The 13,387-nt window shown below is 67.8% G+C and overlaps 1 protein-coding gene across 1 annotated transcript; it reads right to left on the reverse strand.

The window, feature by feature from the left end:
• Positions 1-1,192: 1,192 nt before the first annotated feature.
• On the reverse strand, positions 1,193-13,279 carry TBKBP1 (TBK1 binding protein 1). Its single transcript, XM_080369674.1, has 11 exons — positions 13,015-13,279; positions 11,122-11,386; positions 9,309-9,533; positions 9,113-9,235; positions 8,931-9,035; positions 8,268-8,421; positions 8,020-8,180; positions 7,882-7,931; positions 2,929-3,047; positions 1,622-2,367; positions 1,193-1,393 (listed from the first exon to the last, which is right to left on the reverse strand). The coding sequence occupies exons 3-11, from the start codon at positions 9,528-9,530 to the stop codon at positions 1,265-1,267; spliced, it is 1,809 nt and encodes a 602-aa protein (XP_080225800.1). The 5' UTR covers positions 9,531-9,533; positions 11,122-11,386; positions 13,015-13,279; the 3' UTR covers positions 1,193-1,264.
• Positions 13,280-13,387: the final 108 nt, after the last annotated feature.

Genomic DNA, 13,387 nt, shown 5'->3' on the forward strand with positions numbered 1-13,387 from the left:
GATTGTCCCATTTCTTGCTGCCTGCTGGGCCACTAAACCTGAAACGTGCCACCGTGCCGGGAACGGGGCCACGGGTGCAGGTCACCCACAATGGGCACCCTGAACCCCGTCACCCCTGCGGCTGGGCCCTGGTGACACCAGTTGGCTTTGCCAGGGCTGGATGTGCCAGCACCAGGCTCACCCCCTGCCCCAGCCTTGGGGGGAGGTGCACCCACAGCCTGGCCCCCCACTCCCTCCCTAGCGACCCCAAAAAGAGGAGATGGCTTCGCCCCCCCACAGCGTTCTGGGCGCTGGAAAGGTTTTATTGGAGTCGGTGGTGTTGCAGAGAGCACGGATCCCTCTGCCCGGGGGTCCCGGTGCAGTGGGGGGGCCGCACTTGGTCAAGCCCCTGGCGGTGCATGGGGGGTGCACGCCGTGGTATGGGGGGGACACATGCAGCGCAGAGCAGCTCGGGGGGGGGGCACGGCACTGTGAACTCCCCCTCTCCCGGCAGCTGTGAGGTAGATTGAACGTGGGGGGAATGGGGGTGAGAGGGCGGGGGGCTCAGGCTGAGCAGCCACCTGCAGCCCTGGGCTAAAGCAGGAAGGGGAGGGGGGGCGCTGGGGGGCTGCACTGTCCCCACACTGGGGGGGGGGGGGGTGTCAGGGTCAGGGAGAGCCCTCAGGCCACAGAGCCCAGTGCAAGGCGGGGGGGGGGGGGGCATGCTGTGCCTCGGGGTTTATCCCTCAGCAGCATCCTTGTGGGGAGGGGGGAGAAATGGGGAGGGGGCTTTCAATGTAAAAGAGTGGAAAGATGCTTAAACCGGTGAGACAAGGCAAGGGGGACTAAGAACAAGCAGCTGCCCCCCACCTCCCACCCCCCCAAACCCAACTCTGACCCGAGGAGCTGGGGAAGGCACAGCCCCTTCCCTTCACCTGCGTCCTGGGAGCTGGATCCAGGACCCAGCCCCTCAAATCCTCCCTGAGATCAAGCAGCAACACCCAAGGGTGCAGATGACACCCAAGGGTGCAGAGGGGTCCCCTCCAGCCGCCACCCGGGATGGCGTTATCCTGGCGCCCCGATTTGAGCATCCAAACCCGGTGCGGATGCAGGGATGGGGCGAGGCAGGAGCGGAGGAGCCCGCTGATGGGGGGCCAGGGGCTCTGGGGTGGGGGTGGGGGCTCAGTCTTTCTGTAGCTACTGAAGACTTGGAGGTATTTCGGGAGCCGTGTTGCTCCTTGTGTGTTTCCATGCAGCATCCAAAGATCGGGAAGGGGGGGAAGGCTCAGATCTTGCTGTTCTCCAGGTGCGAGTCGATGTGCTTTACCAGGGCATCGTCCGGGTAGCCGATGGGGAAGGCCAGCTGGCACAGCGGGCAGCTCCGCACCTCCGAGTCCACCGTCTCCAGCAGCAGCTGCGGGGGCACAGGGCAGCGCTGAGCCCACCCCCCGCTGCCCATCGCCTCCTCCCCGGCCCCCTCCCCCCACCAGCTGCCATGCCCTGCAGCCGGTTCGAAATGGGGAAACTGAGGCACACCACAGGGTGACCACCCCGCCTGCGTGGTGGGGGGGTTCCCTTGCCTCTTCCCCCCCACCGCAACCCACCGTAACACAGCCCTGGGGGTGGGGGGGGTCCCACGTACGTTGATGGAGGGCCAGGACTGAGCGTGTTCTGCCCGGGCATAGGCAGCAGCCGTCCGGTGCGCGGCGTCGGCGTCGGGGATGGGGAAGCCGGCGCAGAAGGAGGCGCAGCGGATAGCCCCCGCCTCGGGGCTGGGGGGGCTGGGGAGCGCCCACTCCTCTTCATCCGACGATTGCTTCTCGAAACGCACATGCTCCTCGAAGGGCTCCCGGGCGCTCAGGGGGGCTCCCGCGCCCCCCAGGTACACCTCGCCATAGGGCCTGTGCTTGGGGAGCGTCGAGGCTTCGGGCTGGAGCCAGAGCGAGCGGCTCTGCTGGTACAGGGCCACGTTGCTCACCTCTGAGTAGCTGCGGCGGCCCTGGAAGCCGGCCTTGATGTGGCGGCTGGAGGGTTTGGCGTAGCCCAGCTCCATCCTCTCGCCAGGCAGCCGGTGCGGTGATGCCGAAGCCGGGGACGGGCAGGATGGTGGTGCTGGGGACCGGCGCTGCTGGGCAGGTGACTGGCTGGAAGGGGGAACTGGGGACCGGCGCTGCTGGGCAGGGGACTGGCAGGGACCAGGGGCTGGCGAGCGGCGCTGCTGGGCTGGCGACTGGCTGGGGGGGCCCGGCGAGCGCCGTTGGAGTGCTGGCGACTGGCATTGGGGCGCCGCGGCACGTCCCGGGGGAGCGGGCGAGGGGCACTGCGGGGCAGGCGAGCGGCGCTGCTGGGCTGGCGAGTGGCACTGGGACAGTGGGGAGTGGCGCTGGCCTGCAAAGAAAATGGGGCAGGAGGTGGTGGTGGGGAAGCATAGAAAATACCCCCCCATCAGCTCAGCGGCACAGAAAATACCCCTCCTCACCCATGCACTCCCCAGGTGGATGGGGGATGCGGCCACAGAGATCCCCAGAGGGAGGGATGCTCCCGGGGAGTGATGCTGCGAGGGAGGGATGCTCCCAGGGGGGGATGCTCCCAGGGAGGGATGCTTCCCAGGATGGATGCTCCCCAGGGAGGGATGCTTCCCAGGAGGGATGCTCCCAGGGAGGGATGCTCCCAGGTAGGGATGCTTCCCAGGGAGGGATGCTCCCCAGGTAGGGATGCTCCCAGGGAGGGATGCTCCCAGGTAGGGATGCTCCCCAGGTAGGGATGCTCCCAGGGAGGGATGCTCCCAGGTAGGGATGCTCCCCAGGTAGGGATGCTCCCAGGGACAGACACACACAAGAGCTCAGCACCAGCTGCAGGATGAGGGTAGCCAGCACGGTCTCCCTGTTTTTTGCATCACGGCCCTGTCCAACCACGGGGTGCCAGCCCCCCCCCAGCTGCCCTGCTTACCGCCATTGAGGCTCTTCTCCTGCAGCAAGGCACGGAGGATCTGGCTCTGCAGGGAGCTGAGATTCCTCAGGCGGCACAGCTCCTCCGTCAGCTCGGTGTAGGCCAGCGCCAGGTTCACTCTGCGGCAGGGACGAACCATCACTGAGGGCAAAGCAGCCCCGGTTCCCCAGCGGGGGCGGGGGGGGGCCACCCTGCCATGGGGTGCTGTGGGGCACACCCAGAATTAACCCGAATTCAGGTTTTTAACTCTAAAGGAAAAAAGTTGTGGCTGCGCACCACCCAGCACTGTACCCGCAGCCTCCCCCGGCACCGGGAGCAGCCGGGAGCGGGAACGCGGTGGGTGCTGTGTGCGCCCCCCCCCCCCCATCCCCAGCTCTTGGAAGCCCTGACAAAGTCATCAATTCTTCCCCAACTTCGGTGTCGCTTTTCAAACCCATATCCTCCGCGGTGATGCGAAGGGAGAAGCCGTCTCCCCAGGCCCCCCCAGGGCTGGGGGCTCGATGCGCCCCGCGCCGTGCGCGGAGTTCAGCTGAGCTGTTGTGACACCCCCGGGACCCGGCAGCCGCCGCTCGTAACAGCAGCTGACAGGTCTGCCCCTGGCCGCCCTCCTGCCATCTCACTGGGGGGAGAAAAAAAAAAAAGAAGAAAAAGAAGAAGAAAGGGAAAAAAAAAAAAAGAGAAGAAAAATAATTGGAAAAGAAGAAAATAGAAAAGGAAGAAAAAAGAAAATAGAAAAGGAAGAAAAATAGAAAAGGAAGAAAAAAGAAAATAGACAAGGAAGAAAGAAGAAAATAGAAAAGGGAGAAAAAGGAAAATAGAAAAGGAAGAAAAAAGAAATTAGAAAAGGAAGAAAGAAAATAGAAAAGGAAGAGAATAGATAAAAGGAAGAAAAACAGAGAAAACAGAGCAAAAAAGATAAAACAGAGCAAAAAAGTAGATGGAAAAAGAGAAAAATAAAGAGAGAAAAAGAAAAGAAAGTGAAAAAGAAAAAGCCATTTCCTCAGCCGGGTCCCCATGCTGTGTCCCCAGAGTCCCCACGGCCCTGCTGCGGTGGCATCGAGGACACAAGCACCTGGGGACAGCTGCCCCCGGGACCCCCCCCTTGCAGCCCCGCCGGCTCCCACCTCTCCTGCCTCAGTTTCCCCTCTGTGGCCCATTGTGGGCACCCGGCTCTGAGCCCGGGACCCAGCACCGAGTCTGTGGCTGCTCCCTGAAGTGGGGGGGTCCCGCTCCCCCAGCCCCACCGCTGGAGTGTGGCCGCTGCCACAGAGGGGCCACCCCAGCCCCCACCCCCCCCAGTCACAGCGAGGTGCAGGGAGGAAGCGCCCAAACCGCAGTGCCGGGGCGGAGGAGCAAGTGCTGCCGGGGGGGGGGGGGGGGGTGTGTGAGCAGCCCCCTGCCCCCACCCAGGCCACGCTGCTGGGACCCCTGCCTGCACCGGAGGGAGGGCAGGGACCCTGCCCCACGGGTCCCTCTGCGGCCGAGGGGGGCTGCGAGGGTTTCCAGAGGTTTGGTGCCAGGGGAGGGAAATGGGGCGGGGGGGGGGGGGGGGGGGGGCGCGTCTCAGTGCCCCCCAGCCTCCAAAAAACCTCTGTTTCAGGGTAGACTGTGGGGTTTTGATACGCAACTGCAGATAAGCCGTGAGAACAAACCAGCCGCCTACGCGCATCGGGCTGCCGAAGCACCACGGAGCATCGCTGCTGCGGCGGGAGCGGGACCGCGTGGGACCCCCGTGGCCCTGCCAGGACCACCGGCATCGCGCCCCCTCCTCACCCCCCGCCAGCGATGCTGTGGCCAGGGTGGGGGCCTGCCAAGCACCGCTGAGACCCCCCCCAGCCAGGACCAGCAAAGCGAGGGGCTGGGGACACGCGGTGGGGACGGAGTGCTGCGTGTCCCCTGCTGACAGCACCCAGTGGGGGACCCCAGACCCAGTTACGGGGGGCAGCGGCACAGCCTCGCCCCGGCAAATGATACCCATCGCCTCTGCGGCACAGCTGGTACCCGGAGAGATGCCAACCACATCACACACCCCTCCAGCCCCACCGCAGGGCTGTGCCCCCGCCCCCCCCCCCGGCACAGCGTGGTCCCCAGGAACCTGGGGGTGGGGGGACAACACATGGTGGTGTCTTCGTACCGCCGGGCCTGGGGCTTGGCCCCCACCCTTAGCGGCAAAGTTAACCCACCGTGTGGGGGTGCTGGCCAGGGCACAGCCCCCCTGGGTGGGGGCCAGTGCGAGGAGGGGGGGGGGGGGAGGAAGGGGTGACCTCGAGCGAGTCACACCTGGTAAACAAGAAGCCGGTGAAGACTGAAATAAAAGCAGGAACCGCAGGCGTAGCTGCCATCGCCAGGCGGGGGGAGCGTGGGCTGGGGGGCCAGGCATGACCCCCTCACCCGCCGGGCCCCCCCTTGGCCGCAGGGTCGGGGGAGCAGGGACGGGGACGTCCCAGCATCGCTGGCACAGCAGGTGGTGAGCACGGCGGCGGCCCCGGCACAGGCACCCATGGGCGCAAGAGTCATTAAACCCCAGCAAATCTCCCCAAAACGGTGCCAGCAGCTGGGCAGCGAGAGGGTAGGGGGCTGGTGGGGGGGTGCTCCGACCTCCTGCACCCCCAGCTTTGGGCACGGTGTCAGCCCTGGGTGTTGGCAGCGATGTCCTGGGGAGGGGTCCCCGCAGCCTTCCAGCACCTTCCATCCCCAGCACCCCCACCTGGCTCCCCCCGGGGCTTTCCCAGCGATTTGGCTCCCGGCCTTTCCCTGGCCCCCTCCTGAGGAAGCGTGAATGGGGTTTGCTGTGGCCTCAGAAAGGAGGAAAAAAGAAAAAGGAAGAGAAAAGAAGAGACAAAAGCAGAGAAAAAGAGGAAAAAAGAGAAAAGAAGAGGGGAAGGAAGGGGTGAAGGAAGGGGTGAAGGAAGGGGTGAAGGAAGGGGGAAAGGAAGGGGGAAAGGAAGGGGGAAAGGAAGGGGGAAAGAGGGGGGGAAAGAGGGGGGGAAAGAGGGGGGGAAAGAGGGGGGGAAAGAGGGGGGGAAAGAGGGGGGGAAAGAGGGGGGGAAAGAGGGGGGGAAAGAAGGGGGAGAAAGAAGGGGGAGAAAGAAGGGGGAGAAAGAAGGGGGAGAAGAAAGAAAGAAAGAAAAAAAGAAAGAAAGAAAAAAGAAGAAAAAGAGGGGGCCGGAGGGACCCCCGCTTCGCTCACACGCGGCAGCCCGGTGACTAATTCGGCAAAGCGACGGAAAGCGCCGAGAAGGCACCTTTCACAGCAGCCCCGTGGTGGAGCGGAGCGGGTTACAAAAAAGAGCCGTATTTCCAAGAAAAGAGCGGGGAGGGGAGGGCTGTGCCCGGGGAGGGGGGAAGGTGCCCCCAGGCCGGGGGGTGAGGGGCACGGAACCAGCCGTGCCTCAGTTTCCCCACCTTGGCCTGGGGAAGGCTGGCTGAGCAAGGTGGGTCTGGGGTACCTTCATACATAAATCTGGAGTTTTATTTCCCGGTGGGGGCTGGGTATCGTGGGCAGGGGGACAGGGGGGGGGCAGGTGGGTGAGCTCAGCTCTCCCAGCCAGTGGGGCTCAGTTTTGTGACAAATAAAGTGAATTAAGGGGGGGGGACACACACACCCCCCTGGGGAAGGTTACCAGGGGTCGCCCCCCGGGATGCACGGGAGAGACAGGGCGGCAGCCGCCCGGCCGCAGCCCCCGGGGGTGCCAGCGCGGATGCGGCCGCCCCCGCCCCGCTGATAGATGCCGGGGAGACAAGAAACGGCAAAAGCATCCAACACCTCAGGAAAAAGGAGGGGGACACCCCCCCTCACCCCCACACCCCGGCATCTTCCCAGGCGAGGCCCCGCGCGTCACCTCGTATCTGTCCACAGCCTGGCACGGGCTGGCGGCCCCGGCACAGCCCGACGTGCCCGGAGGAGCCGCGACGCCAGCCCGGCACAGCCCGCCCGGCATCACAGCGGGGAGGGGTGGGGGGTGGGGGGGCACAGGTGCGAAGTCCTGCTGCTGCCGCCCAGCAGCCCCCCTCAAAGACAGTGGGGTAACGAGGCTGTTGCCTAATTAACCAGGTTACGGGCAGCTGCTTTGAGGGGAAGGCTCAGCACCGGCACGGAGCTGCTCTGCACCCCCCCGCGATGCTGGCGCAGGGCTCCGGCCACGGGAAGCACCCCCTGCCCTGGCACAGCCGTGCCGCCCCCCCCCCCCCCCCCAGCCCTCCCCAGATTTGGGGGTGTTTTGGCTCAAACCCCGCCGATCCCAGGTGCGCAGTCCCTGTCCAGCACCACGCGCTGCCGGGGGCTGCGCTGACGGAGCCCCCGGCTCAGCGAAAAGGCACAAGGGATGGTCCCCCAGCACCACGAGGGCTCCGCACCCAGTTACACCAGTGCCACCAGAAATACCCTGGTGGGGTTTGATGTGGAGCCGGTGAGCCGGAGGAGAAGGGGCAGCCTGTGGCGCCGAGCAGCCTGGACACGCTCCCGGTGCCTCCCGGTGCTGCCGACATCCCGCAGCCTGGCACGGCCACATGGCACGGCTCGGTGCGGCGGGTGCCGGATGGGTGCTGTGCGGTGCCGGATGGGTGCTGTGCGGTGGCTGCTCGGCAGCCACAAGCTGTCAGTGCCCTCTGGAGGCGGCGGCGCTCGCCCAGCCAGCACCGCGCAGCCCGGACGGTGCTGGACACCGGATTGTGGCCACCGGATTGTGGCCACCGGATTGTGACCACCGGATTGTGGCCACCGCACGCCCGGAGCCCAGCTCAGCCCCAAGCTCCCCGGTGTCCCTGGGGTGCAGGATCCCACCCGCCTGCAGCACTGCAGTGGGGGAAGCCCCCAGGGACCCTGTCCCCCCCCAGGACACCCCGCACGGGAAGCCCAGTGGTGCCGCAGTGCAGCCCCGTGTGCCCCCAGCCCTCCCTGCCGGGACCCCCACCGCAGCCCAGCCCTTGCCCCCGTTGACCCCCAGCACTTACTGGTCATCGCCCACCTTCTTCACCCAGGCCATGTCCCGCTCCGACTGGTCCTGGGGAGAGGGGACACCCTGTGAGCACCCAGCCCCCCACCCGTGGGGGATGTGGGGTGGTCTCGCGTGGCCAGACCCTGCGCCGTACCTGCTCCCGGGTGTCCTGCAGATGCTTCAGCTCCACCTGCAGCCGCTCGCACTCGGCCTTGAGATGCTCCTCGCGGTGCTGGGCACGCTGGGTCTCCTGCCGTGCCGCCTCCAGCTCAGCCTCCAGCCCCCGGCTCTGCCAGCCCCCGGCCCGCTCCAGCACTGCGGGCAGCCCTCGGCTCAGCCTCCCGCACGCAGCCCCGGCTGCCCCGTCTGGGGGTCCCGTGGGGTAGGGAGGGGGCTGCTCACCGTGGCTCAGGCCGGGGTTGGGGTGCAGGGTGAGGAATGGCACCTCCTGGCCCGGCAGCGGGGCACCCAGCCCAGGGAAGGCGCTGCCATCGCGCTGCCGCAGCTGCTGCTCCAGGCTCCGGATGCGGCTCAGGTGCGTCTCCACCAGCGCCCGCTGCCCGGGGAGGGGAGGGCTGAGCACCCCGTCCCCGGGGTCCATCCTGCCCCCCGCCCTGGCGCTCTGGGTCCCCATGGAGCTGGTGGCTGCGGTGGCGGGGTGATGGGGGGATGTGTCCCCAGCACGTGGCCAGCCCAGAGGAGGGTGGCACGGCGGGGGTGGCCCTCTGGGCTGGCAGAGCATCGTGCCGGGTGATGCTGGCGGAGCATCATCCCAGGGGACACCAGGGATGCCCAGCGGTGCCGGACACGCACCACGCTGGAGCCAGGAGCATCCCCTGGCAGGGCAGGAGTGGGAAGAGACAGGGATAAAGCTGCACCACGTGCATCACTACAACCCCTCAGCGTAGCCGTAACAGGGGCGAGCAGCTACGGCCCCCCAGGCCCCGCATCCCCACCGCGTCCCAGCAACAGCACCAGGGTGGCGGTGCCATTTGCCCAGCTGCTGCCACAGAGAGGGGAAGGGGACACTGATGTCCCCAGGCACCGGTCCCTGCCGGCACCCACCATCTCTCCCAGCTCGGTCTCCAGGTCAGCCTTCTCCACGCAGAGCTTCTCGTAGGCCTGGATCATCTCCTCCAGCTGCTCCTCCCGCTCTTTGCTCTTCTGCAGCTGCGAGGGAGGTGGGGATGGTGGGTGGGCAGCTCAGGGACCCCCCCCGGACCCCTGACCCCACCGGCCCCGCTCACCTCATGCTGGAACTGGTTGAGCTGCTGCTGAAGCGACGCCTTCTCGCTCTTGAGCAGCGATGTCTCCTTGGCCTCGTAGAGGGAGAAGATGTGCTCCTCCCCAAACTCGCTGATCAGCGGGTACTGCGGCCACAGGGCAGAGACATCAGCGGGGACCCCCGGCCCCGCGCCCCCCCGACCCCCCCTGGCCCCTCACCTTGACCTCGTACATCTTGAGCCGGCGCTTGAGCGTGGAGTTCTCCCTCTCCAGCCCCGTCAGCCGGTTCTTGATGTCATCGTAAGCGGTGATGAGGGCGAAGTGGGAGGCCGAGCACATCTCACCCGAGAGGTCGGTGTTGGGGCTGTCGAGCCAGTCCTCGTCTGGCCCCAGCGCCTCCTGCGTCAGGATGCTGATGTCGTCCTCGAACATGGAGTCCATGTCCTGCCTGGGGGACAGACGGACGGACGGACAGACAACCACCGGTGACCCCACGGCAGGGATGAACCCGGCCAGGGGCAGCCCCCGGAGCAGGCTGGGCTGTGGGGACACCGGGTGCAGGATCCGGCCGTGGGGGGCCAAGGACCGGTGCTGCCTGGCTGGGCCCTGGGGATGGAGCGGGGTCTGCGGGAGCTCAGCATGTCCCAGTGGCAGAGCGATGGGGGAAGGATGGTCCTGGGAGCTGCCACCGGCAGTGGCTCCAACCCCACAGCCTTCCCCGGGTGGCGGGGGGACACCCAGCACCTCTGTCCCCACCGGGGAATGGGGGGCACAGGGGTCCCAGCACCCCCAGAGCTGTAACCATCACCACCCGGGATGAGGCTGGGAGCTGCGGTGGCAGAGAGCATCCCTGGCAGAACATCCCCGGGGGGGGACACGGTGACTTTCCCCATGTCCCCCTGGGAGCAAGTGCCAGAAATAGCGGCTGGTGCTGCCGCCTCCCACCCCGCACCGCACGCGAGCGGCTTCCCACCCTCCCACGCCCCCACGGCACACGCAGCTCGTGCCGTGCCCTATATACCGGCACTGCCGCTCACCCCCCCGGGAGTCCCCTGCACCAGGGCACAGCTCCCCAGCCAGCCCCGGGGGGGCCTGATCCTGCCCAGCCCACTCTGCCGCACCACCCAGCACCGCAGGATTTGTCCCCGGTCAAGGATTTTGGGTGGCCACCGGTGGCTCTGCTGCAGCTCCCTGTTTTTTTGGCACACTCGGGCCAGCGAGGCGGCAGCGGGTGCTGGTGCCAGTGGTGCCGTGGCACTGTCCCCCCCTCCCAGCCGGGGACCCCGCGGGCACTGGGGCAGCCGCACGCAGCCTCGCGGCTCGGGCAGACATCTGGGAGCCACCGCACAAATAATTCATAGCACAAAGCCGGGAGAGGAAGGTGATATCTGCAGGGTGATGGGGTGGGGGGGACGATGGACGACAGCCCAGCCCCACACCACCCCCCCCGAGCACTGGGGCCAGCCCAGCCCCGCTGGCACCCCCCAGCCCCGCTGTGCCCTGGGGGGCAGACCCCAGGGCTGGGCAGCCTGGGCTGTCACAGTCAGTGCTGGGACAAGGAGCATGAAACACAGACACCCCCCACCCCCCACCCCCCTCCTGGCATCACGACCTCCCCTCTGTCCCTTCCTGTAGGGGCCTTAAATCCACCCCCCGGGGCAGCAATGGAGGGGACCCTCTCCCCGGCACAGGCAGGAGGGTACCATCACCGTCCCCTTTGGGGAAACTGAGGCACCCCCGTAAGGCAAGATGAGAGTCCCTGAGCCCCAGGTGACCCCCTCAAAGCCACACACCAGGACCCCTGGCTCATAGGGCCGGTGGGTGCCCAGACCCCTGCCCAGGCCCTGCCTGGGGGTCCTGGGGGCAAGTTGGAGGCTGAGGGGGAGCCCCCAGTGTCAACTGGGAACGGGACCCTCCCCGACACACAGGGCAGCAGCTTCGCACCCACAGCCTGGCCCAGAGCCCCCTGGTCTGACCCTGCTGCTTCCCAGACCGCCGTGCCTCAGTTTCCCCATCCATCGCACTGTGGCACCTGCCTGGCAGCAGGCCCCGGGCGCGGGGCGTGGGGGCGCGGGCTGGGCAGGGCTGCGGCACAGGCACACGTGTCTCAGGCGTCGGCAGCGCGGGCAGGGAGCTGCGGCGGGCAGGAGCTCACGTCAGCCACGACAGGGTCAGCGGGAGATGGGCAGCGCCGTCATTAGGTTCCAGGGTTAACGGCGCAGATCCCCACGGCACCGCACCAGCTACGCTGCCTCCATGTTCCCAGCGGTCAGCCCCTCCTCCAGGCCTACAAATGCCTTTGAAGAGAGCAAAAACGGGGCTGCAGCTCATCGCCCCGCTGGGCCAGGCACACCATGCTGCCGGGCCGCTGGCACCCAGCTGGCATCTGGGGACAGCCACCGCGCAGCCGCCCGGCCCCCCAGCACAGCCCCGCCGGGGGGGCTGCGAGGATGCGCGGGGTAGAACCGAGCACCAGCGCAGCGCCGGGCAGCCGCCCCCAACCATGCACCCCCTGCCCCAAACTGGGGGGGCCTGTGACGGGGCAAAGCCCCCTCCCCACTGCTGTAACCCCCCTGCGTGCCCTCCCCACTGCTGGGGCCAGGGGGGCTGCGCGGTGGGGCTGCTGGAGGCCAGGGAGGGCAATGCCACCACCACAGACCTGGGAGAGCGCTGATGGGCTGTGAAGCAGCGTGCAAACCTCCGTGCAAGCCTGCGTGCAAAAATGATGTGTACACCTGCGTGCAAAGCAGCGTGCAAACCTGTGTGCAAACTGGTGTGTAAACCGGCGTGCAAACCTGTGTACAAACCTGTGTGCAATGTGGCCTGTAAACCTGCATGCAAAGCAACGCGCAAACTGGCGTGTAAACCTGTGTGCAAAGTGGTGTGTAAAACAGCATGCAAACCTGTGTGCAAACTGGTGTGTAAACCTGCGTGCAAAGCAGCATGCAAACATGTGTGCAAGCTGGCATGCAAACTGGTGTGCAAACCTGTGTGCAAAGCAGCGTGCACCCCAGCATGTAAACCTCTGTGCAAACTGGCGCAGAAACCTGCGTGCAAAGCAGCATGCAAACCGGCGTGCAAAGCAGCGTGCAAACCGGTGTGTAAACCGGCACACAACTAGGTGTGCAAGCCTGTGTGCAAACGGGTGTGCTAACTGGCGTGCAAACCTGTGTGCAAAGCGGCACGCAAACCGACGTGCAAGCCTGTGCGCAAACGGGTGTGCAGACCGGCGTGCAAAGCTCCGTGCAAGGCGCGTGCAGGGGGCGAGCGTGCCCCCGGGTGGGGCGCGGGGCCGGGCAGGCGGGTGAGCCCGGGCGGGGGTCGCGGGCCCCGGCGGGGGGGCCTTGGCCTGCGGCGGCCCCCGGTAACCCCCCCTCCCCTCCCGAGGGCCCAGGGGCCGCCCGCCCCCAGCCCGGGGCCGCACCGCGCCGGGGTCGCCGGGGCCGCAGGAGGGGCCCGGGGCGGAGCCGGGGATGGAGCCGGAACGGGAACGGGGCCGGTAACGGGGATGAGGATGGAGCTGGGAACGGGGCCGGGAACAACGGGAACGGGGCCGGTAACGGGGATGAGGATGGAGCTGGGAACGGGAACGGGGATGGGGCCGGGACCGGGGCCGGTAACGGGGATGAGGATGGAGCTGGGAACGGGGCCGGGAACGGGACCAGGACCGGGGATGGGGCCGGGAACGGGACCGGGGATGGGGCCGGTAACGGGGATGAGGATGGAGCTGGGAACGGGGCCGGGACCGGGACCGGGGATGGGGCCGGGACCGGGACCGGGGATGGGGCCGGGAACGGGGACGGGGATGGAGCCGGGAACGGGGATGGGGCCGGGGCTGGGAAGGGGAACGGGGCCGCGGCGGGGCCGGCGGAGACAGGCCCGGGGGGGGGCAGCCCGGTAGCCCCCGGCCCAGCCCCGCACTCACCGGCCAGGCGATGGCTGCGCTGCGGCGGCGCCGCCGGGACCCCGGCCCCTCCCGCCCCGGCGGGTCCCGCTCCGGCCGCCCCCGCCGCCGCCCCGGCCCCGGCCGCCGGTTCTTCCGCTCCGGAGCCACCGCGAAACCACGTGGGCACCGGGCGGTCCCTCCCCCCGCCCCGCGCCGGGGCCGCCCCCGGGGCCGCCCCCCCCTCCCGGGGCACGGCGGGTCCCCGGGATGCTCGGGTTGGGGGCACACGGCGACACGGAACCCCTCCTGCTGCCCCGGCGCCCACCCCCCCCCCCGCAGCCCCCCACCAGCTACCGACCCCCGCCCTGCCCCGGGGGGGGGGACGACACCCCGGACCCCAGCCCCCTCCCGC

This window comes from Falco punctatus, assembly GCF_963210335.1.
Source record: "Falco punctatus genome assembly, chromosome: 19".
In the NCBI taxonomy this organism is placed as follows: domain Eukaryota; kingdom Metazoa; phylum Chordata; class Aves; order Falconiformes; family Falconidae; genus Falco; species Falco punctatus.